General features: G+C 41.9%; 2 protein-coding genes across 20 annotated transcripts in view; both read right to left on the reverse strand.

Annotated features, from left to right (window-relative positions):
* LRR (capping protein regulator and myosin 1 linker 1 leucine rich repeat protein) overlaps window positions 1-22,211 on the reverse strand; it is a 28,444-nt gene that overhangs the window by 3,918 nt on the left and 2,315 nt on the right. For 5 of the 19 annotated variants that reach the window (XR_015270648.1, XM_086828326.1, XM_020954137.2 and 2 more), the window contains exons 1-15: window positions 20,107-20,414; window positions 7,794-7,891; window positions 6,624-6,674; window positions 6,434-6,562; window positions 6,277-6,360; window positions 5,165-5,391; window positions 4,941-5,102; window positions 4,785-4,882; window positions 4,512-4,553; window positions 3,865-4,052; window positions 3,724-3,801; window positions 3,332-3,665; window positions 2,287-3,274; window positions 1,109-1,271; window positions 509-583 (exon numbers count right to left, since the gene is read on the reverse strand). Coding sequence is in view for 15 of the 19 variants with exons in the window: in XM_086828326.1 (XP_086684452.1) it covers window positions 509-583; window positions 1,109-1,271; window positions 2,287-3,274; window positions 3,332-3,665; window positions 3,724-3,801; window positions 3,865-4,052; window positions 4,512-4,553; window positions 4,785-4,882; window positions 4,941-5,102; window positions 5,165-5,391; window positions 6,277-6,360; window positions 6,434-6,562; window positions 6,624-6,674; window positions 7,794-7,891; window positions 20,107-20,212 (2,823 nt within the window). In the remaining 4 variants the exon portion in view is untranslated. Of the gene's footprint in view, window positions 1-508; window positions 584-1,108; window positions 1,272-1,348; window positions 1,756-2,286; window positions 3,275-3,331; window positions 3,666-3,723; window positions 3,802-3,864; window positions 4,053-4,511; window positions 4,554-4,784; window positions 4,883-4,940; window positions 5,103-5,164; window positions 5,392-6,276; window positions 6,361-6,433; window positions 6,563-6,623; window positions 6,675-7,793; window positions 7,892-20,106; window positions 20,415-22,211 lie in introns of those variants that run through there. The other 14 variants (XR_015270649.1, XM_086828327.1, XM_020954286.2 and 11 more) reach the window with 5 other exon arrangements.
* LOC110185712 (protein regulator of cytokinesis 1-like) lies at window positions 8,060-10,685 on the reverse strand. Its single transcript, XM_020954730.2, has one exon. The coding sequence runs from the start codon at window positions 9,932-9,934 to the stop codon at window positions 8,213-8,215; it is 1,722 nt and encodes a 573-aa protein (XP_020810389.2). The 5' UTR covers window positions 9,935-10,685; the 3' UTR covers window positions 8,060-8,212.

The raw sequence follows: 22,211 nt of genomic DNA on the forward strand, positions 1-22,211 counted from the left end.
GCAAATTATGTAAATGAGTTGGAGACAAGGTTTAATTATAGTATTATGTTTTTAAGAACAAGAACGAGTATTTGCGATATGGTACAGATTCGGATTCGGTTTTGGATTTCGGTTGATGGTGATGATGATGATGATGATCAAATCGGGGCAGGAAGACACGAGAAAAATAATGAGCATGAGCATTTGGTGTACACATTTAAGTAATTTATTAATGAGATTCGATGTATAATGTGATGCATGTGTGTCGACTACTTTCAGCTAGTTGGGCTTGGAGTGTGGAGTAGTGTATGAGTTCATTTTACACATGAATGTACTAAGCATTTGTGGGATCACTGCGTGTGTTTTTCGGTGACTGTATGGGATGAGTGTGGGTGATATATCTTCTCGACACTTGGCACTCTCTACTGCTCGCATATACTCTTTAATATATGACGTTTGTTACGATCTAATTCTGTTTCGGCGGACTCTATTGCATCCACTTGGGTAGCGACAGATTTTCAACACTTACAGTGGGCGATTCCAGACCCAGTTTGGGCAATATTGAGCCTCGTCCTCCAGGGCGTATGATCAATCCATCCGCATCCTAAACGGGAGAGAGAGAAGGTGCTTATTTCAGTCTAGGTCCACTCTAAATAGTTCTTCGATTCGGCAACTCCCCAAAGTGGGTGAAAGAAATACGTTTGTAATCGAATGCGGTGAGCTGCAGCTGATAAGCGGAGCTAAGGCACAGAAGCACCGCCGATCACAATAACAACTGCCTCAATTTCGTGGTTCGAGAGGGAAAGTGAACCCGCCCGAGGAGCTTAGGGCCATGACATCACATTTGTCGTTAACCGGCCCCCGTCAGCAAGCAGTGCTGACCGTTTAATTATTTCTGTTGTATTTAAATGGGAATATGTTCTTTTAATTTCTAAGTAAACTACAAAACAGCTTGAAAAGCGTTAAAAAAAAAATTGAAATATTTTTCCCTCTTTTGTGCGTCGAAAAATAGCCAGAAATTAGCCCAAACTGTCAGCACTTTCCCAAAATTTTTCCAGCTAGCCGTGGCTGATAAGAGCCACCCACTCGATAGGCCCGATCGATACCCCAAAACGAATAATAAACTTACATGACTGGAGCGACTGCGTACGATATCTGGCGTCTGTGGCTCGTCCAGCAGCACCGATGGCGACTCAGCGATGCCCATGCCACGGCGATAACGGGTCAAAGCCTCCAGCACCTCATCCGTGGCCCGGTCCGAAATGGCAGCTGCCAGGGATTGTTCAATCTCACTGAAAGGAGAATAGAAAGACAACAAGTTAGAAATTATATTTACAAAATATTTCTAAGTCTCCCTGGCAAGAAGTACTTCTTCTGAGAAGGACCCTCTGATTGGGTCTCCTCTTCCAGCTCCTCCAATGGCTCCTCATCGGGACACTCTCTGTAGGCGGGACTACCTTCCGAAGCCTTGGAGTTCTGGCCACCGAAGCAGCAGCACAAAGCGCGCATCAGACCCATTTTTCCTGGAGAGAAAGGCTGGCTGGCTGGCTGGCTAGCTGGCTGGCAGCTGAAGGCTAACTGAAAGGGCTGAGAACGCTAAGCTCTGATGGAACCACGATTTGGCGTAACCCGTAAACAGAAGTGATTCGCTCTGAAATCCCGGCGGCAGTGGGAAGTGCATTCAGCTGTTTTTCGATTTTTTCGGTGTGTTGTTTTTAATCTTATCTAAGCGTTGGCTTGCGCTCTCCCTCACTCGCAGATACACCAGCACACACTGAAGTAAATATACTTTTTCTAGTGTTTGTGGGAGCGAAATGAGCACTGAGAGGGCTCAGTTGGAAGCTTGTTTTTTGGAATTTGAGTATGGAAAACAGAAACGGAAAGCAAATGTTTGTTTTCGACTCTCATTTCTTGTTTCTCATTCCAAGCAATGTGCGAAATGTGAACAATATTGCGAATTGGGACAAGCAGCATTGAAATGTGATAACTTCTATGGTTTTTACTCTTAATTCCAAGTGTGTTTACACCTGATATTTCCTTTTCCATTTTAATTTGACTATTTAAAATAGAATAATTTCTATAAACCCTTACCCTCTTGTTTAATATAAGCTTACTTTATACTCTTTGTTGAAATTCTCTCCTTTCTAACTGACTGAGTTTCTTTGTCTAATTTAAACTCTATCTTTTGCTGTATTTTTTGTTGCTAGAGCTCATTTAAATAAGACCTCTTATTTTATTTGTTACTACCAATTCCCCAGTTCTTTTTACTCTCTTTTAAAATCTTGTATTAAATAGTTTGGAACTCACCCGACTTTGTTCATGATCTCGCTGCCGGCATTGTTCAGAAGGCAGGCCTGCAGAAATTCCTCGGGGATGACCAGGCGCTCGGCGAGACCCTTGCGCAGGTCCTGCACCACGATTTGGTTTCCCAGGGTCTTGGGACACTGCTCTATGCCCGTGCGCATCATCGTCTCCAGCGTCTCCTCCAGATAGCTCTTGATCGTGTAGCCCAGCTCACTGGCCACGCGAGTCAGCTTCATCTCGATGGGATGGGAGTCATTGCGAACAGCCTCCTGTAACTTGGGCATCAATTGCTTGCAGTTCTCGGCGTCTGTGATAAGGCGCTGCACTGCGGAAGCGGAGTCACTGCCTCCCTTGGCTAGCGAGATGGTGTCCTGGGTCTCGGCCACTAGTTTATCCACCAGCTGGTGTGTGGAGGACAGCATGAAGCCGTGCTGCAGACGGAAACCCTGGCCAGTGGCCCGCTTTAAGCCGTTGCAATTTCGCTGCAGCAGCTCCTGCATCTTCCGCATAACTGCATCCGTTTTCTCCGGATGGCTCTTCAAGTGTGGAGCGATATCGAAGACTGGGAAGGGTATGGTACGCATGCTGTGGTTATGCTCCAACGCGTAAACGATGTCCGCATATCCCTGCAGCGTTACCCCGTTCTTGTCCATGTAAATGGTCCGCAGTCTGTTGTTGATCTGCAGAGCTTTCGCCAGGAGTCGAGCGCCCACATCGCCCATGTAATTTCCGCTGATATCGAGCTTCTGGAGGCTTTGATTGCTTCCCAGGGCATTAATGAAGTCGTGCAAGTCGTGCTTCAGCTTATTCTCCGACAGTACCAGCTCGGCCAACGGGAAGTCGTCCTTCTGAATAAGGTTTACCAGGGCATCCATAACGGGAGGAATGTGTTTGGGTTTCATGCCCGTGAGGCTGCGGGTAAGGTGGAGTGTTCGGATCGAGGGGTTCTTCGAAATGGCAGTCAGCACAGGGGCGAGCTCTGCATCCAAATCTAAGAGATACAAAAGAGATTAGCTGCGAATTGGTCCTTAATTCGTTCTGCACTCACTGTTGTCGCTAATATCCAGGCTCTGCAAAACACGCACTCCATGGATGCAGGACTCGAGAACGTGGGCACCTTGGGCGCCCAGCGTATTGCTGCTGAGATCCAAGTAGAGACCAGCGGTGGACTCGTTGCAGGCCAGACCGAGCAGGAGGTTCTTCAGGGCCTCCATGGGCAGCTTGCAGCCTGCTATGTTAAGATGCTTCAGACTCAGGGTGCTGGTGAAGAACTGTTTGAACGACGGCGGGATCTCCTTGCCCTTTTTGGTGCTAAACGAGTTGTGCGATACGTTCAGGTGGGCCAAATGCGTGGCACAGCCGCGCAGCAGAGCGCCAAATAACTAAAATAAATAGATTATTAGATTGTACCTTAATAGATGCTAATGGGAAAACACATACATTCTCCAGAGTGATGTCAGTCGAGGCGAGGTCCAAGTGCTCCAGCACATTGGGTTGAGCCAGGAAATTGTGCAGATTCTGTATAAACAAATAAACATTCTAGAAATTCCATGAACCTTTGCCTTATAAGTTAGTACTTACGGTTATATCATCTTTGAGACTATTACCACTAAGGTCTAAATACGTGAGCGAGTTGGAAATACTTTGATTGAGCGTCAGCGATTGCGACATCTGGTTCACTCCCTTGGATGTAAGTCCGCAGTGGGCTAGGGCCAGCTTGCACAGGCCCTTGGATACCTTTGCTATGGGTCCTGCCAGATGGATGGCACCTATTACAGAAAAGATGTAAAATATTGTTAATTAACTCTTAACACTCTGAAATTTCATTCACAACGATAGTAAGATGAAGAATAAATGAATTTTGGTAACCAATTCGAGTGTGACTAGTTTGTTTTGGGGTCGAATGATTTAATTTAGTAGCTTAGGGCAGAGAAAGTATAATATATATGAAGAATATATGGAAAAACCTTATCGAATGCGTTTAAACCTGTGTGGCTATTGTCGATGGTTTGTTGGTTGTTGGTTGTGGAGGGGAAAAAGGAACTCAAGGATTCATCAAGTGGATAGCCTCAACAATGGCCACACAAATGGCAAAACTAATAGAGAAGCAAGCTTATTGAGAAATTAAGAACAATGATGTCAACAACAACGATAAGAATGCAAGAATATATTTGGGCTTAAGAGTAAGTGGCTGTGGTGCTATGGTGTCTATTTTTGTTGCTGCAAACCTTGTACAATCTTTCCAAGTAGGGCGCACAACGAACTGGCTCCTACACAAGCCACAAATCAAAATGGCAAAACGACAAACGACAATTGACAAACGGGAAAAGAGAAACGATAGCAGAGAGGTAGACAAAAAAATTGGATTAATTGGTTTACACAAGGCGTCGGGTCTCGATTACAACTCGATGGAAGGCAGCACAGGGCGGACCGAAACCGGGACATATACATATGTAGGTTTAAGACAGTTGACTGGCCTCAAGGGATTCTAAAGTACGCACCTTTATCCTCAATTATATTGTGGCTCAGATCGATGGTGCGAATGGCGGGATTGCTATTCGTTATCACAGATAAAGATAACTTGTTCAGGAAATCCGATCTGCAGTAGAAGAATGTGATAGTTATTCCCAGGTTCTATTTGTTATGTAAAAACTCACCTTAGGCCAAGTGCCTCAAGATGCAGCTCCTCCAGCCACATTGATCGCTTGAGCACGTGCAGGATGCGTTCCAGGGTCTCGTGGGACAATCGCATATGGGCAGCCTTTAGGCCACGAAAAAACGTGTTGTACTCCAGCGCCGAAACGATGGCCATCAAGTCTCTGTTTTTGAAAAAAGCATAAATTTAATAACAAGAATAATCTTCAACGATTGAAGAACTCACTTTGGTTCCAGGTGATCGAAATCGCGCAGGTTGAGGACTCGCGTATCGTGCGACAGGTAAATGGTGTCCACATCCCAGGCTACCTCCTCGCGATACGGAACACTATGGAAGTCGCACATGCAGGCGTACTGGGCACTGAATCCCCCACAGGGGCCTACATTGCGCGGATCGGAGGGTCGAAATTCCTCTGAGAATATGGTCTCTCGCTCCGGCGGCTGTATATCGATCTGAAAGTGGGGAGAGTAGAGAAACAGTTCACTGACCTGATGCAAAAATTCATTTTAAAAGTTTTTAGGTCTCAAGTGTCCGTCTTTGTTGTTCAGCAGCAGCAACTGAAGTTGACCAACTTGAGCAAGAACAATGCAAAGTTTTCGGACTGCCTGCTAACCTCCTTCAGCAGCACACCGTCCCTTTGGTGCCTCCCCGCTTAAAACTTAACTTAATCTCGCATTTAACACTCGTGGTAAATGTGAGTCTTGATGGCTACATTTGAAGGCGTCAACCTGATGACGCCCAGGTCGCGTGCCCGCCGGCAATTATCTAAGCTTCAATGGTTGTTGCTGCCACTTCCAAGTCGAATTGCCAGATAAAAGTCGCACAACAAATGGCTGAGGGAACTATAAACTATATACAGTCGTGGGTGTATTGTTGGCTCCCCAACTCCCCAGTCTATTAGCATAAACGTAGTCGGCATAATTTACATTGTGCTGGGGCCAGGAGCATTACAAATGCATTGAATTATTAACCCCCAACCCAACAACTGCAGATGGCGACGTTTATGCACTTACAGCCTAATTGGACATGGGCGGGGATGACACAGTGGGTGAGATCCATATATACATATAAGCGAACATGTTCCACATGGACAGCAGATACCCGCAATTGTTCACTAAATATTTAATTAAACATTAATTAAAGCCCAACGTGAGTCACATGCGATCGAAGCAGCACCACTCAACCATGTTCTGTAGGTTAAAGCGATGGGTCACCATTTCTCTACAGAAAGCATATTTAAAGATACACATATTTTCTTATTGTGAATTTTTTTGAGTAAAGAAAATCCATCTTAGTTCTAAAATCTATCCCCTTATCGTTATTGTCAATACACTTGCCTTGCGGATGATGTATTTCAGAGGAACTGTTGGGAATATCTGCTTGATGGCCGAGGCCAGATCGGTCAGGATGACATCAGCGTTCTGCAGAATGAACACAAACAGAACCAAGGTAATTACATATGGAACAAATGATTACAGCAAGCGGTGCTTTTACCGAGCTGAAATTGCCCGCATCGCCGGTGGTGGCAAACGAGTATGGCCGATCGTTGGTGACGATGGAGAAATGGGTGGATCTCTTGCTCTCGACTCCCACAATGTCCAGGTAGTGGAAATGGCATTCGATCTGGAAAAGGTAACACATTCATTAATAATTTGTGTGCATTATATATAGATAATTTCCTTACCTTGGTGGGCACTTTGGCACTGAGCAAATAGATCCTCACGGGGGTAAAGACCTGCGGGGAAAGGTAGAGACACAGATGAGTTGCAGCACGTGAGTGAAAAGTGTTGTAATTGGCAAACAAGAAAAACACGGGCCAGACATGCGTGCCAACATGCATGGCTAAGACCTCAAGGAGATGGGGGTGGGCTGATGGAGGCCATTTCTCAGACAATCAGTGGAGTATAACTCCATTATAAGAGGACTGAAACTCAATTTGGACAGCCTTTGTCTTGCCAGAATTGATTGAGGAAAGTTCGCAGCTTTTAATGGCAAATCAAAGTGCGTCAAGTAATTCGTTTAGCTACTCAAATGCAGGGGCCAAACGGCAGCAGGAGGAGCTCGGGGTCTCCATGGAGGAGTTGGCCCCATCGACTTTGGTAATTGGACACTTTGTCTCTGCCACCTTGTAAGCCGCTTGCACAAATCAATTTTCCAGCTCTGTGCGCTCTCCAAGCGGCCGTACAAGTGGCCAGTCATGGAATTAGCATAGCTGAAGTCCCTATGGCCCAGGTGGGTTAGGATAGAAGTCGTGCCTGCCGCCGCTAAGTATGCCATAAAATATCAATTACGGTTCTGGGCCAGTTGCAGGCCTCCGGGCAAGTGCAAATCGGTTGCCCCCCATCGGAATGTACAAGACTTGAGGGTCTTAGCTAAGTTGGCAGCTTAATAGATATATTAGACCGCGTTCAATTATGTTCTCCGGGGGTGGAAGGTGCAATTTAAAGCAGTTAGGTGGGAAATTGTTTACCTTTTAAGTTCTTTACTATTATGCTTTTAGTTTCACTTTAGTAAACTCTCCTAAAGTTATCTTTGAAACTAAATTCATATCTTAAGCTATGCTAAACTCATCCTTAAATAGGACGTCTCAGCTCTGGCAGCCAGATATTCATTACTTGAATGGCACTTGAGGCGATACGGTAGCCTCCTGCGAATTGGTGGCAATTAGGCTGCAGGAGGATGCAATTTCCATGCACAAATTGGACACTGACTGCCCCCAGATGGAGCAATTTGAATCTGTGCCGCTGACAGGCGGCGTCTGCTGCCCGTCGGCACTGCCACTGTGGCAGAGAAAACATTCAAGTAGCTGAAAGCCAGGCCAATCACAGAGATATACTGCCGGGGATCCACTTACCAAAACACGATTTTCCGTCTTATCGCCTTTCGTCTCCAATTTGACCATATACTTGACCAGTATCTTTGTGTGGCGACCCAGTATGGATTTGACGCTTTCTGCAAAGAGACAGAGAGAGAACCGAGTGAATGTGATTAAGATTGTGAATCAGACTTGGAATCGAAATCGGAATTGGAGCGAGAAGTGGAACGAAGAACGCTCGCAGACAGAACGGAAATGCAATTAAAATCCACTGTGGCATTCCATGTTAAATACAGATCAATATCTTTTTCGTTGGCAAACTAAAACACAATTAAATTTTATTAACGAAACGTATAATGCCAAATAAATAAAACAGTAATAGAAATATCAAGTGGAGACAATAAAGTACTTGGGGTTTTGGCAGTTTAAGTTAATCTTTAGAGGCTAAAGTTCTCTTGCTAAGGTTTAGCTGCTTTGCATTCGGGCTTGGAGTTCTCGTCTTGGTAGGAATTGAATTTGGAGGTTTTTGTGTTCAACATTTTGGTGGATCGCAAAGTAATGTTAGAGGTTCCAACTTCCTTTAGCGGAGGCTTTGCTGCTTTTAACTGGTTTGTTTTCTGACTAGGCATCAGCAGGCGCTGGCTGGTGTTCCGAATAGTTGGAGATGGTTTCTGGGACTTTAGGCTGCTTGATGTCTTTGCAGTCTCCTTTTTGCTCGAAGGAGGAAGCTTGTTCAAAGGCTTCAGAGACTGTTGCGAAGCCGACTTGTGCAGCGAACTTGTGGAGCTGGACAAGGCGGACAAGTTACGCAGCGAGCTCGGAGCAGTGGGTTGCAAGGTCTTCTCGGCCTTCTTGCGGAAGCTATGCTGCTTGGTCTGGCGATACTGCTCCCAGTCGTCGGCCATGCGCTTCAATATGTTTTCACCGTGCACCAGGAACGGAGTGTTCTCACGGGTCTCGTACGCCCGTACCAAAGCTATGATTTGTTGCTCAATTTGGGACAACTTGGATGTAATGGCCTTGCTCTCCCTTTCCTCTTTCAGCAGCTGGGCGCCACGGTTGTTGAAGCGGTTGGGATCGCTGGTATTGACCTCCAGTGCTAGCATGCGCTCCCAAAGTACTGTACGGGCTTTGAACAGCTTAAAGATCTCCTTGTTTTTGTTGTAGAATGTCTGAAGGTCGTCATACTCCAATTCGTGTAGCTCCAGCAGGTCCGGATACCATTCGTTGTGGTAGAATCGTTTGCGCTCCTGTGTGCTCTTTAGGGTGAGATCCCACAACTCTTTTATCTCCAGGCGCAGCTGTTCGATGTAGGTCTTCATCTTCTGCCTTCGGAGATTTTGGCAGCGCTGCAACTCTTCCACAAGGATATCGTGAGTGTACTGTGTATAGGCTACCGATTCTTGTACCCGTTTCCTGGCATTTTCGTCCTTGTCCTGAATTTGATCCCATAAAACCGAAATCTTCTCGCGCATGTCATCGATTCGCTTGCGTAGCTCCCCCATCTGGTCGGCAAAATCCTTTTGCATTTGACGCAGCTGCTCCAAGTCATCGGGTGTGAGGCAGTGATTAGCCTGGTTCAGCAGTCGCTTCTCGGAGTCTGTTGGTATGCACTCCAGCAGCTCCATGTCATTCTTGATGCTCCGACGCAGCAGGTCCACTTCTTTTATGCGTTCCTCTCGCAGGTCTCGCAGCTGATCGATGTGATCCCTAATGGTTCCTAGTTTCTCTGGCAGAGGCAGTGGATCTACTGGCAGTGGAAGTGGTAGCTCACCCAGTTGGTGGCAGATCTGTTGCTCCACAAGGAGAAGCTTGCCGATCTCCGCCCGGCGGCTGGCCAGCTTATCCTGTAGGAACTCAATGCTCTTTTCCAGCTTCAGTTGCCAGATGACCAGGGGAACGTCATCCGGTTTCTCGGTAACATCCAACGGCTCCGAAAGCTGGTGTCCAAGATTGTTGGCCTGCTCCCGAAGACTGGCAATATTGTCATAGATGGTCTGTTCCTTCTCGCGCGACTCGTTTAGCAAATCGTCATAGAAATCCTTAATGTGCTCTTTGAGCCTTTGAAGGTGCTCCTCGCAGGTCTCGGGTGGAAACATTTGCTCCCACAGACCATGCAACTGATCCACCTGGTCGCTGGTCATATCCAGAATTTGCGATTTGGTACTGAGTGGATTCATGACTGATTTTAAAACAAGTAAAGCAAATATTTCGTTCTATTTTTGTCACTGGAGTGATATTGACAGCTGACTATGACAGATTTGGTTGATTTTTTAACAAGTATACCAAAGGTTGCTTTTTTTAAATTTCCCTTAAACTAGAATATAATGTAAGACTTAATATTATAAGTTCATATTTAGTGAAAAGCTTGAGTTTTCTCAAAGGCATCTCTGATTTAGCGTGCATCGCTGGCATATAAATATACGAAACGTAGAATTAGTCACATCCGAGGTCGTTACAAGGCGTTTCTCTGGAAAGTTGCGGCTTACGATAACAATTTAAAATATAAACACAGTGGCAAACAAGCTGTTCCTAGCTTAATAAGTTCATGTTAATGAATTTGTATAAAGTGATAAGGTAACAAGAAATGAAGCTAGCTTCGGGAAGCCTTGTAAATCCTTGTAGTTAGCCATAGGATCATGGGTTCAATAGCTAGATTAAGTCGGCTATTGATGCTGATCAGGAATATGTATAGTCGGAAATGAATCCTGCACTGCATTTTCATTATTTTAAACTTCAAGTTCATTCAAACTTGCGCACCGAATTGATGACGAATATCGTTGATATCTTTCCTGTGCACAACTGCAAGCGTTTATTCAGATATACATATATATATATTTAATATACATATATATGACATTATATATCCACTTTGGGGCTTTGTTGTGCATGCAAAATTCGAGTATTATATCATTGCCCGCCAGTGAAACGATTTGATTCAAACGTATTCAAACGAGCCACGTAGAGGAGACAATTTTCTGTCGATGGCACCTCAGTACCACCACAAATCCCTTCCTCCACAACAACAGCTACTTAGCATATATAGATACTCCAACACACACACAACACCCCCGATTCCCCTCGCACAACAACCACACACAACCAACACTCGTGCCAGCGATGACGAATTATTTAGAGTGAGATATCATTTCGTACGGGGGAAGGCGAACCGAGAAGGCTCCTCGGGGGTGACATTATTATGTCATGCTACAGGCATGTCGGATTCCCAAGCACCTCCAACATAAAGCCGAGAGTTATGACTCCCCGTCTGGGCATGCCACATAGCATAAAGGAATGAAAAAGGAGCAAAAGGACAAGTGCCAAAGGGAAAAGCGGAATTGAAATGTCGAAAATTCTGACTGCCAGCAAGGTTAGCCTCCATCGCATACATGCCAAAATCCAATGCCTAAAAATGAAATGCTTAAGGTTGTGAACATGCTAATACCCTGGAAGAGAATATACTATAAGCTGAGTCTATGTATGTTTTCATCAACAAATTTCTAACCATGCATTAGTAATGAAGTAATGCCCTTCTTAAAAACAAATATCATAGTATGTTTATTTGTAAAAAAAAACAAAGAGTTACAGGCCCCATAAGTGAATAAGTAAAATAACCAATGAATCAGAACACAAGGCCTTTTCAAGCAATTACCAAAATACTCCGAAAGTGAAAAGTTAGATGTGGGGAATAACGCCAAAATAGATTGTTAAGACGGTTCGGCACGCACGCTACACACTACACACCATACACACTATACACACCAAACACACTATACACACGCACCCGCAGTGGCTATGCGATAAAAATCAAGCGAGCATAATCTACAACAGCTCACTGATTCCCTCTTAATTATTGCTGAAGCGCGTCGAAAAGTGAATGAACTTGGGCAGGCAGAACGCCGCCAGAGATGAACTTTGGGTGCCACTATGTCAATATCATGCGGTAGAGGGGAGCTGCCAACAAAGCGGCTCACAGATGGAAAACGGAAATTACCGAAGTTTCCATGCGCTTCCACAAAGTGTCAAATTTAGTTACTTTGTTATCTGATTAGGAAAACCCTCAGAATAAGACCATATATCTAGGAACTGTGGGTTTGTCTATGGATTATGGAGAGCTCTTGGGGTGTTAAATAAATAATTGTAGTTCATTCCCTGATAAACTTTAAATTAGGTTACATTACAACCTAACAATGTATTACATTATATACTACCCTATTTTCATTGTCAAATCCAGTCATAGTTTAAAAATAACCATAGTTGTGAGGTCATAACTACAATTACAAGCTTTGCTGCCAAGTCAGCAGTACCAGCAATAGAGGAAAAGCCGTTGTGGAGGCGAAAAGTGCAAACATTGAACTCTGGCAAGGGCGTGAGCTGTTTACCTGCACATATATATGTATGTACACTTTGTACACTTGAGCTTGGCTGTGGCTCTGCTTTTGATATTTGTTATTTGCCATTGGAGCTGGCCATATTTTGGGTGGCATTTGAGAGGTGCATCGTGTTGCAGCATAGCTTCTTTGGCCATGATTACCTGTCTGCACCGGACATGGTCTGTCCGTTTGTGTCGCGACTCCATTTCCGTCAGAAGGAAATTTGACTTTAATTGGCTATTGCGGTTATTTTGCTCGGAGGCCACGATAAGCTCAGAAAATGACATCTCTAAATGTACAAGTACACTTGGGGAAAACTAGGAAAATCATCAAAGATCAAGATATATATTTGTTGTATAAAAAATGTATCGTTTAAAGAATATTTGTGAGCTACTATCAGCAGAAGAATACTATTTCTATAATGAACATTTAGTAATTATGACCAGTAAGTAACTATAACCACTAAATAACTATGGTCAGTAAGTAGCTATGACCAGTAAGTATCTATGATAAGTTACTAACTTTAAAAACAAATAAACAATGACTTGCAACTTTTGTAACAACACATTCCTGAGACTTGGCCGGCAGCAGTCACTTCGTTCCGGGGATGTGAGAACCAGTTGGGAATCATATATTATGATGAATAACTATGAACAGCAAGTATCTATGAACATTAAGTAACTCTGAACAGTAAGTATCTATGACCAGTAATTAACTATGATCCGTAATTAACTCTGAACAGTAAGTATCTCTGACCAGTAAGTAACTATGATCAGTAAATATCTATTACCAGTAAGTATGTATGTGTGATCAGTTACTAACTTTGAACACTAATAAACAATGACTTGCAACTTTTGTAACACAACACATTTCTGAGACTTGGCCGGCAGCAGTCACTTCGTCTTGGGGATGTGAGAACCAGTTGGGAATCATATGTTATGATGAATAACTATGAACAGCAAGTATCTATGAACATTAAGTAACTCTGAACAGTAAGTATCTATGAACAGTAATTAACTATGATCCGTAATTAACTCTGAACAGTAAGTATCTCTGACCAGTAAGTAACTATGATCAGTAAATATCTATTACCAGTAAGTACGTATGTGTGATCAGTTACTAACTTTGAACACTAATAAACAATGACTTGCAACTTTTGTAACACAACACATTCCTGAGACTTGGCCGGCAGCAGTCACTTCGTTCCGGGGATGTGAGAACCAGTTGGGAATCATATGTTATGATGATTAACTATGAACAGCAAGTATCTATGAACATTAAGTAACTCTGAACAGTAAGTATCTATGACCAGTAATTAACTATGATCCGTAATTAACTCTGAACAGTAAGTATCTCTGACCAGTAAGTAACTATGATCAGTAAATATCTATTACCAGTAAGTACGTATGTGTGATCAGTTACTAACTTTGAACACTAATAAACAATGACTTGCAACTTTTGTAACACAACACATTCCTGAGACTTGGCCGGCAGCAGTCACTTCGTTCCGGGGATGTGAGAACCAGTTGGGAATCATATGCTATGATGATTAACTATGAACAGCAAGTATATATGAACATAAAGTAACTCTGAACAGTAAGTATCTATGACCAGTAATTAACTATGATCCGTAATTAACTCTGAACAGTAAGTATCTCTGACCAGTAAGTAACTATGATCAGTAAATATCTATTACCAGTAAGTACGTATGTGTGATCAGTTACTAACTTTGAACACTAATAAACAATGACTTGCAACTTTTGTAACACAACACATTCCTGAGACTTGGCCGGCAGCAGTCACTTCGTTCCGGGGATGTGAGAACCAGTTGGGAATCATATGTTATGATGATTAACTATGAACAGCAAGTATCTATGAACATTAAGTAACTCTGAACAGTAAGTATCTATGACCAGTAAGTAACTATGATCAGTAAATATCTATTACCAGTAAGTACGTATGTGTGATCAGTTACTAACTTTGAACACTAATAAACAATGACTTGCAACTTTTGTAACACAACACATTCCTGAGACTTGGCCGGCAGCAGTCACTTCGTTCCGGGGATGTGAGAACCAGTTGGGAATCATATGTTATGATGATTAACTATGAACAGCAAGTATCTATGAACATTAAGTAACTCTGAACAGTAAGTATCTATGACCAGTAAGTAACTATGATCAGTAAATATCTATTACCAGTAAGTACGTATGTGTGATCAGTTACTAACTTTGAACACTAATAAACAATGACTTGCAACTTTTGTAACACAACACATTCCTGAGACTTGGCCGGCAGCAGTCACTTCGTTCCGGGGATGTGAGAACCAGTTGGGAATCATATGTTATGATGATTAACTATGAACAGCAAGTATCTATGAACATTAAGTAACTCTGAACAGTAAGTATCTATGACCAGTAATTAACTATGATCCGTAATTAACTCTGAACAGTAAGTATCTCTGACCAGTAAGTAACTATGATCAGTAAATATCTATTACCAGTAAGTACGTATGTGTGATCAGTTACTAACTTTGAACACTAATAAACAATGACTTGCAACTTTTGTAACACAACACATTCCTGAGACTTGGCCGGCAGCAGTCACTTCGTTCCGGGGATGTGAGAACCAGTTGGGAATCATATGCTATGATGATTAACTATGAACAGCAAGTATATATGAACATAAAGTAACTCTGAACAGTAAGTATCTATGACCAGTAATTAACTATGATCAGTAACTAACTCTGAACAGTAAGTATCTAGGACCAGTAAGTAACTATGATCAGTAAGTTTCAACGAACATTAAGTATCTATGACTAGTAAGTAACTATGATCAGTAAATATCTATTACCAGTAAGTATGTATGTATGATCAGTTACTAACTTTGAACACTAATAAACAATGACTTGCAACTTTTGTAACACAACTCATTTCTGAGACTTGGCCCGCAGCAGTCACTTCGTCCCGGGGATGTGTGAACCAGTTGGGAATCATAAGTACAGATGTGCGAGATTCGTTTTGGTACAAATTTAAGAGCAAGCTATTTGAATGAAACTATGGAGTTAGTCTGCTATATAATTTTACTAGTTTTCAATCGGAGTATGGCGGATCGGTGAACTATATATACACATATATATAGCTGCCATTGGAATAATCGGAAATGTTTAACAAAAAGTTTTAAACTAAATTTCATGAAATTTGATATATAGCCATTATATATTAATTTAGTCTTTTATGTTAAAAATAAAAATCGGAGAATCGGACTACTATATCATAAGCCTGACATACAGACGATCGTTAAAATTAGAGTAAAATGCTAAGCGGTGAATGAAATAAAAGCAGGCATTACTGTATTGTTTTGCAACATAAATATATTTAATTTATATTGTAATAATTCCTACTGATCGAATTTCAATCTGCAAAGATTTACAATCTTTGGCGTGCCGAAGTTAGCTTCCTCTCTTGTTTGTAATAAAATACTTAAAACCCTTTTACTTGGCTGAAGTTCGTATATTAAATTGAAGCTAAAGAAGTATCTTTAGATACTATAAACTTTAATAAGCTCAAGATCAATTGATTTTTCTCATTAATTGACTTTTTCCAAGTGCATGTTTCCATTTAGCCTTTGGGGTTCAAAGAACTGATACTCGAAAAGTTAGTCAAAAAAGTTTCCACTCGTTCGGGAGAGCTGCAGGCGGCGGTGGCCTAGACGGAGGAGGAGGCGGAGGTGGAGGCATTGACAACAATCTAAGCTGGCATAAAAGCCAACGAGTGTGACCCAATTCAGTGCATTTTTTCACTTTTTTTATATTTTTTTGCAGCTGCAAAGCTCAGCACAATGGCAGAGATTACACGAGTTCAAAATACCCGGACTGCCAGATACAAGTATCTGTATCTGTAGATGTATCTCTGTTGTGTGCAGTGTGCAGTGTGTAGTTCTGGGCTGTGTGTAGTGTGCCTGTGTCATCTGTCCACAGCGCCTTTCGTTTAACACCGTGTTTGCAGCAGTCCGTCCGTGTTTTCATTGTCTCGTTTTCCCAGTCTGCAGCTGAGTGTACACTTTCCGTTTGCTGCAGGTTCTAAATGGACGTCATCTCGGCCTATGCAAATACAAAGGCTGTCAAAACTGGTCGGCAAACAAATGCATAAATAGGAGCAACAAAGTGGACAGAGAGTCGCCTCACAGTTTGGCAGCAATTGCTAGAAGGTGAGGATGAGCTCAAGAGGTTCATAATATTATACTGTGGAAAATGTAGGAAATTTTCTATTTCTATTATTTCCTATTTCCTATGCCACCATCTATGCAATTTTAGGTGGTAACAACCAATTTAGTATTATTTAGTATTTGTAGGACATCGCTGGGAAATTGTACTTCTCATAATAATTCCCAGATTAACCTTTAAGAGCATAGAATTTTCTATTTCAGAAACAATCGGAAACTATATGACATCTATGATTATTTGTGTAAATGTAGGTTTAATGCGTGAATAAAGCAAACATTTAAATGGAATATTGTCGCCAACGTAAATTCCCTTTGAGTTTCTGTAATTCCAACTTTTGGGAAAATTTTGTCTGCTGTGATAATCGGAAGTTCGAGTACAACAATAACACTCTCCTAACGGCAAACGGGCTTAATGCTCGTGGGCCAAGAAAGAAAGAAAAAAACAAAGTCAAAGACAACAATGGCAAGGCCTCTGCCACAGTCGGCGGCAAAAGCTGAGCGTCGCACAAAAGAAAGTTAAACGAAGATTTTTATTTTCGTTTTTCTTTGCACAAAGTTGCGATTACTTTACGTTATGTTAATTATATTTGCACAATGAGGCAGAGACAGTGGGGCAAATGCATGGGCCAACGAGAGTGGGAGGTGCAAGAGAGATACATAGAGATGTTGTAGCCAGGGAAACTCTGGAAAAATATAACTAATTAAACTCGAGGTATATTTTCTACAACATAAAAAAAAATAATCATAATTTTTGGAACTCAGACCTTAAATTTTTCCCTAAATTAATTCAGCGTAAGATATTCAAAGCTTCCTAAAAAATACAGGTATTCTGTTCCAGAGGTACCCCTCTTAATTAAGTTAATTCAACGGAGTTTTCACTATAGCTACCACAGCGTCATTTCCTTGCCTGGATTGTAAAGATATCAGAAATGCAAATTGTTGCATTTATAGCATTTAACAAAGTTTACGATTCTCGGAATCAGGTCACTTTCCAAGAAGTTCGAACATATTGCTCCTGTCCGATAATGTAAACAACCAACAAAGTTTAAATTGTATCATTGTGAGTCACAATATATATATTTTGAGGTTGATCTAATTGCTTAACGAGTTGTGACGCCCAACTTTGTGTGTAGGGGGCGGGTGTGTTGTTGTGGGCGTGGCAAGTGGCGAGTTTAATTCGCTTGACCTCAAAACGCAATTTATTGTGCGAAATTTTCGTTCGGCTCTTTGTGCAGAGTAATAGAAAGCGACAGGTTCAGGTTCTCCTACGACTCGTGAGCTCTCTCTCTCTCTCTCTTTCTGACAATCTCTCTCCATCTCTTTCCCTGGCAGTAAGCCCCTCTCTTTCCTTTGGTCTCCCCGAAAAAGAAGTGGGCCAAAAGCAGCTGCTGGCCAACCGACGAAGAAGCCAGCAGGCAGAGCCAGGTCAGGGATGCGATGCGAGCGGCGTCATTAACGTCACTTCTTGGGTGACACAATTTCACCAAACACCACTGAGAGAGATGCAGAAAGAGAGGGGCTTACAGCCAGGAGAAAGAGACGGCGGGGAACATTCGCATTTGGCTATTGGAAAATGGAGCATACATGGAGCGTGTGTTTCGGCTTTTGTGAATTCTGCGTGCGCGTTCTTTCTATGCCCGCCACTCGTTTTGTATTATCATTTTTTTTAATGGCTTTTCGGAGACGTTGTCAAACTAGTTTCCCCAAATCGGGTGAAAAGTATGCGCTGCGCGCCACTAATGAGCGCTGAGGAGGATAACTGGGTCGCAGGTATCGCCCAATTGGAGCATCGAAAGCGAGAGTGAAATGCGGAGGCTGAGAACACGCTTATAGGTCACTGGAAACCAGCTGGATGCCGGTGGATTAAATATGTATGTACAGCGATTAAATATGCTCACTAATTGCGGACAATTTGCCACTTAGTTGCATGGCAAATGACCAGAGCTTAATTGCTGGCATAAATTATCGACCGGCGCATTGATATCCACGGGATGGATATATGTACATATGTACATATAAAGGCAATAAGTGGGTCAGCCAGAGGTCAGAGCATCGGCTTTCGCAATAGCCAATGAATTGGGCCAATCCAAGACCCATTGTTTCTGTGCCGAATGAAATTTGTATAACATTTGAAACATTTTGCATTTTGCATTGGCTCTGGGAATTTTCTCACACCCATCTTCCAGTCGACGGGTGGGATGGGAGCAATCAATTTTATTGCGTCCACTTTGCGCGAAGACGGGAAGGTCAAACGATTTGAATCTGCATTTTAAATTTTGCAGCCACAGGCGAAACTCAGCTTGGGTGAACACAGCTTGGAGTTTTGGGCTAATGGAAGGGTTGCTCTAGGCATTTATGGAAATGGAAAACAAAAAATACAAAAAGTATCTCAAAGATGGCCAAAAAGACTCTCTTGCTTATTATCACTTTACCGTATTTCAGGTAAGGTTTTTTTTGTTTAGATTTTTATGTAGGTAACATAAATTTAATTTATATTTGTTCATGGTTGATTCTTAAGGAGCGACAATTGTTTTGCTGGAAAAACTTTAGCAATAGTTGACTATAAATAAACATAAACGTTTTTATATCAAAGCATCTCCTTTAGAAGTAGTTAATTTTGTTATTCCAACAAAAGTTACAAATCAAAACAGTTAACAAGATATTAATTACAATTTTAAACTGTCTGTGGCGATATTTTTGGATTCCTTGGTGTTTGTTGCTACGAATTTATCTCAGAAACTCAATTGTCTTCCTCCCACTCAATGCCTTTCAGAATGTTGCCCATTTATGGTTTAAGTAGATCACGTTGAAGTCCCACAAGACACACACACTCAATTCATTTGTTTATTTGCCTTATTGCATGCGTAGATACATAGTTTATAGATGGTGTATACATATTGTACGCTTTTGGCGTAAGCGATTGCAACAACAACAATAACAATAACAACAGCGACCATATCTCGGGGGCTTTACAATATAAGTATACACTTGGAACAAGAAACTGTCTTCTGGATGAGTAAACGGAGTCGGAACTCTCGAGATAAGCCTTTGAAGGCAGGCCAAACAAATAAATAAACAAACAAAGAGAGTTGGCAGCAACAGGCAGAACAACAACAATAACAATATATATTCAACAACAACAACAACAACAGCGATGAGAAACCATCAATAAACTTTCAACAAGTCAATTTCCGTTGTGCAAGGTGCGGTCAGAGGCGTTGGCCAAAGGGGTTGGGCGGGAACTGAATAACAAACTTTATGAAGTGCAAAATATGGTCTGAGCAATCACACCTGACTGAAAAATAAAAGCGATCAGTCCCGGCCAGTGTTTTCAGTCTTTTCCCCGATTGAAAAGGAACAGATCTGTCAACAAATAATACTACAAAGAGATAAATTATGACTATAAAAGTTAGTTGCATAACCATATAAATACACACATATTTACATGTCAAAAGAATATGAGACTTGGATAATGTTGATTCATTACAGAGCTTTGAAACTGGTTGTTAATAGCTTAATTTAGGCAAAACCTTTTTACTTTAATAAATCTCATACTTGACGATAGAAACCAAACTTTGGCACGTCCGGAATAACTAGCAATTGCTAAACCCCTCAACACTGATTACGAGTCTAAACTTGGGGAGTGTATTTATCAGAGACATGGAATATGTGCATTTCGCCAAAGCATGACGCATCGCGTAAACAATTGTTGCACTATATAGCCCCGACGATCTGAGTGATCTTCTATTGCTCACCTTCGTCGCGATTCTGCTTGACCACGGCCCGTATCTGCAGCTCCATTATGCGGCGCAGGTACTGATCGATGTGACTCATCATCTCCATCGTGTACATTTCAGCCATTTGCGGGCTTTAGCGTTTGCGATCGTAATTACCACTTATCAGACAATGCTATGATATATGTATGTATATATGAGATATTTTTATGCGACGGACGAAGCGGCCTTAACGGATTTGCGTCCAGGCCAATTAGCCTTGGTAGTGCACTGCCACTTGGCCACTTTCAAAAAGCAGGCCAGGCACCGAACGCGGCGATTTCAGCACTGAACGCTGATAAACGCGATCGTCTTATCAGTATATTTGAGCTTATCAATACTGAGAGAGGGAGCGCTTACCAGCAAGAGAATTTAAGCAAGAAATACACACTATTTTACAGGGTGATCCATCAGGTAACGTTTGGAATAATAAATTGAATCCATCCATATATTTTACTTATTTCTTGGTGCTTGTAAATAGCAAAATTTAAATGAAAAGAAAGTAAAACGAGTTTAATAATTGAAGAGGGAAATACCCTTTAAATAAAATCAGAAACATTATCCATATCAATATAATTTTGAGAGTCATTGCAATAGATCCTATATGGAAAACTTGCCATGAAAACACTCATTAATTGCCTCAATAAACAATAAAAAAGTAATATAAACAAAAGACTTTATGGCATACAAATTGTTATAGAGCGAATATTACAAACGGAAATATAACATTAAAATGGAATTATTACAAAGTGTAAGTTGTTATTCATTTTCAGTAATGACAGTAATGAATTTTGATCAAGAAGTAAATAATCAAAAGAATCTAATAATATTTCCGTATCAATTGCGCATGCAATTTTGTACATTAATTTCAAGATTTACGGGGAGTTTTTCAAATCTAAAGAGCGATAGCACACCGCGATTGATTTGACTGATTGGAATTGAATTCCCAATAATATCATTGTTTTATTCATCACACTTTTCGGCCATTTATAGACTTTCTTATCGTATAAAGCTTTATGGCAAGTCTAGATTAAAAAAAACTGTTTTGGTTGTTAATCATACTCGTGGGAGAACATGTATACTCTTTCTTATCGTTTTCTATAAATCGGACAAAATGCTGGTCGGTATCTTTTTTGTCGTTTCCTCGCTACATAGACAAAGGGCAAACAATTTGGCCGATGATTTATAGGGTCGATCGCTGGCGACAGGTGTCCAAACAGTAAAAATTAAATTAAATAAACAAGAAATTGAGCCATGCGAAGCGAAGACAGCGACTGGGAAATAATGACAACAGAACGCGGCCCAAATTGCATAAATCAGGCAGGCGATCGCGCCCATTATATAATGCCCAATTGGGTTTCGGGTGCAGCAACCGCCTCCGAGTGGAATCGAGTTTATTTTGGACAACCAACTGGAACCGGAGCAGCGCTGCGCTACCACCGCCGTCATAAATAAAATTGTCAATGCTCAACTTGGAGCGAGTGCTCCAGATTCCGTTGGATTCCCCTGCAGTTGCTGCAGCTGCCGTTGGAATTAAAACATTTTGTGAATGATGGGCATTGAAGGTGGGATTGTGCAAGGCCCTGCCATGTCCGCCCAGCCACTTAATCAGTGCTCGTTAATTGGCAGACGGAAAACAAACTCTGTTCTGGAGCCTAAATGGGACAGAACAACAAGACGGATGGATGGGATGAGTATTCCAGGTGGAGACAACCACCGACAGGTAGAGCAAACAAACCAGCTAGCGAGCAAACAAACAGCAAAAGGTGTCAACGCCCACACCTGGGAACAGGAGTCATGGATGGAAACATGGAGCTGGTGCTACGAGCTAAGAACTGTCAGCGTGGAGCAGGAGCAGGAGCAGGAGCAGGAGCAGGAGCAGGAGCAGGAGCTGGAAAAGTTACTGCCACTGCACTCAAATTAAATTACTCTACATGGCGACGAGTTGGGGGTTAAATTCCTGATGACAGGCACTGTGGTGCCACGGAAAGGGATTTCAGGTATTAAAATTCCAAAATATATACAAATATTCTGAAACTAGGTTAATTATAATGTTATTAAATATTTCGTTAGTCAGACTCAATTTA

The sequence above is a fragment of the Drosophila serrata genome, unplaced genomic scaffold, assembly GCF_035046125.1.
Source record: "Drosophila serrata isolate PLE 108 unplaced genomic scaffold, ASM3504612v1 contig_184, whole genome shotgun sequence".
Lineage (NCBI taxonomy): Eukaryota > Metazoa > Arthropoda > Insecta > Diptera > Drosophilidae > Drosophila > Drosophila serrata.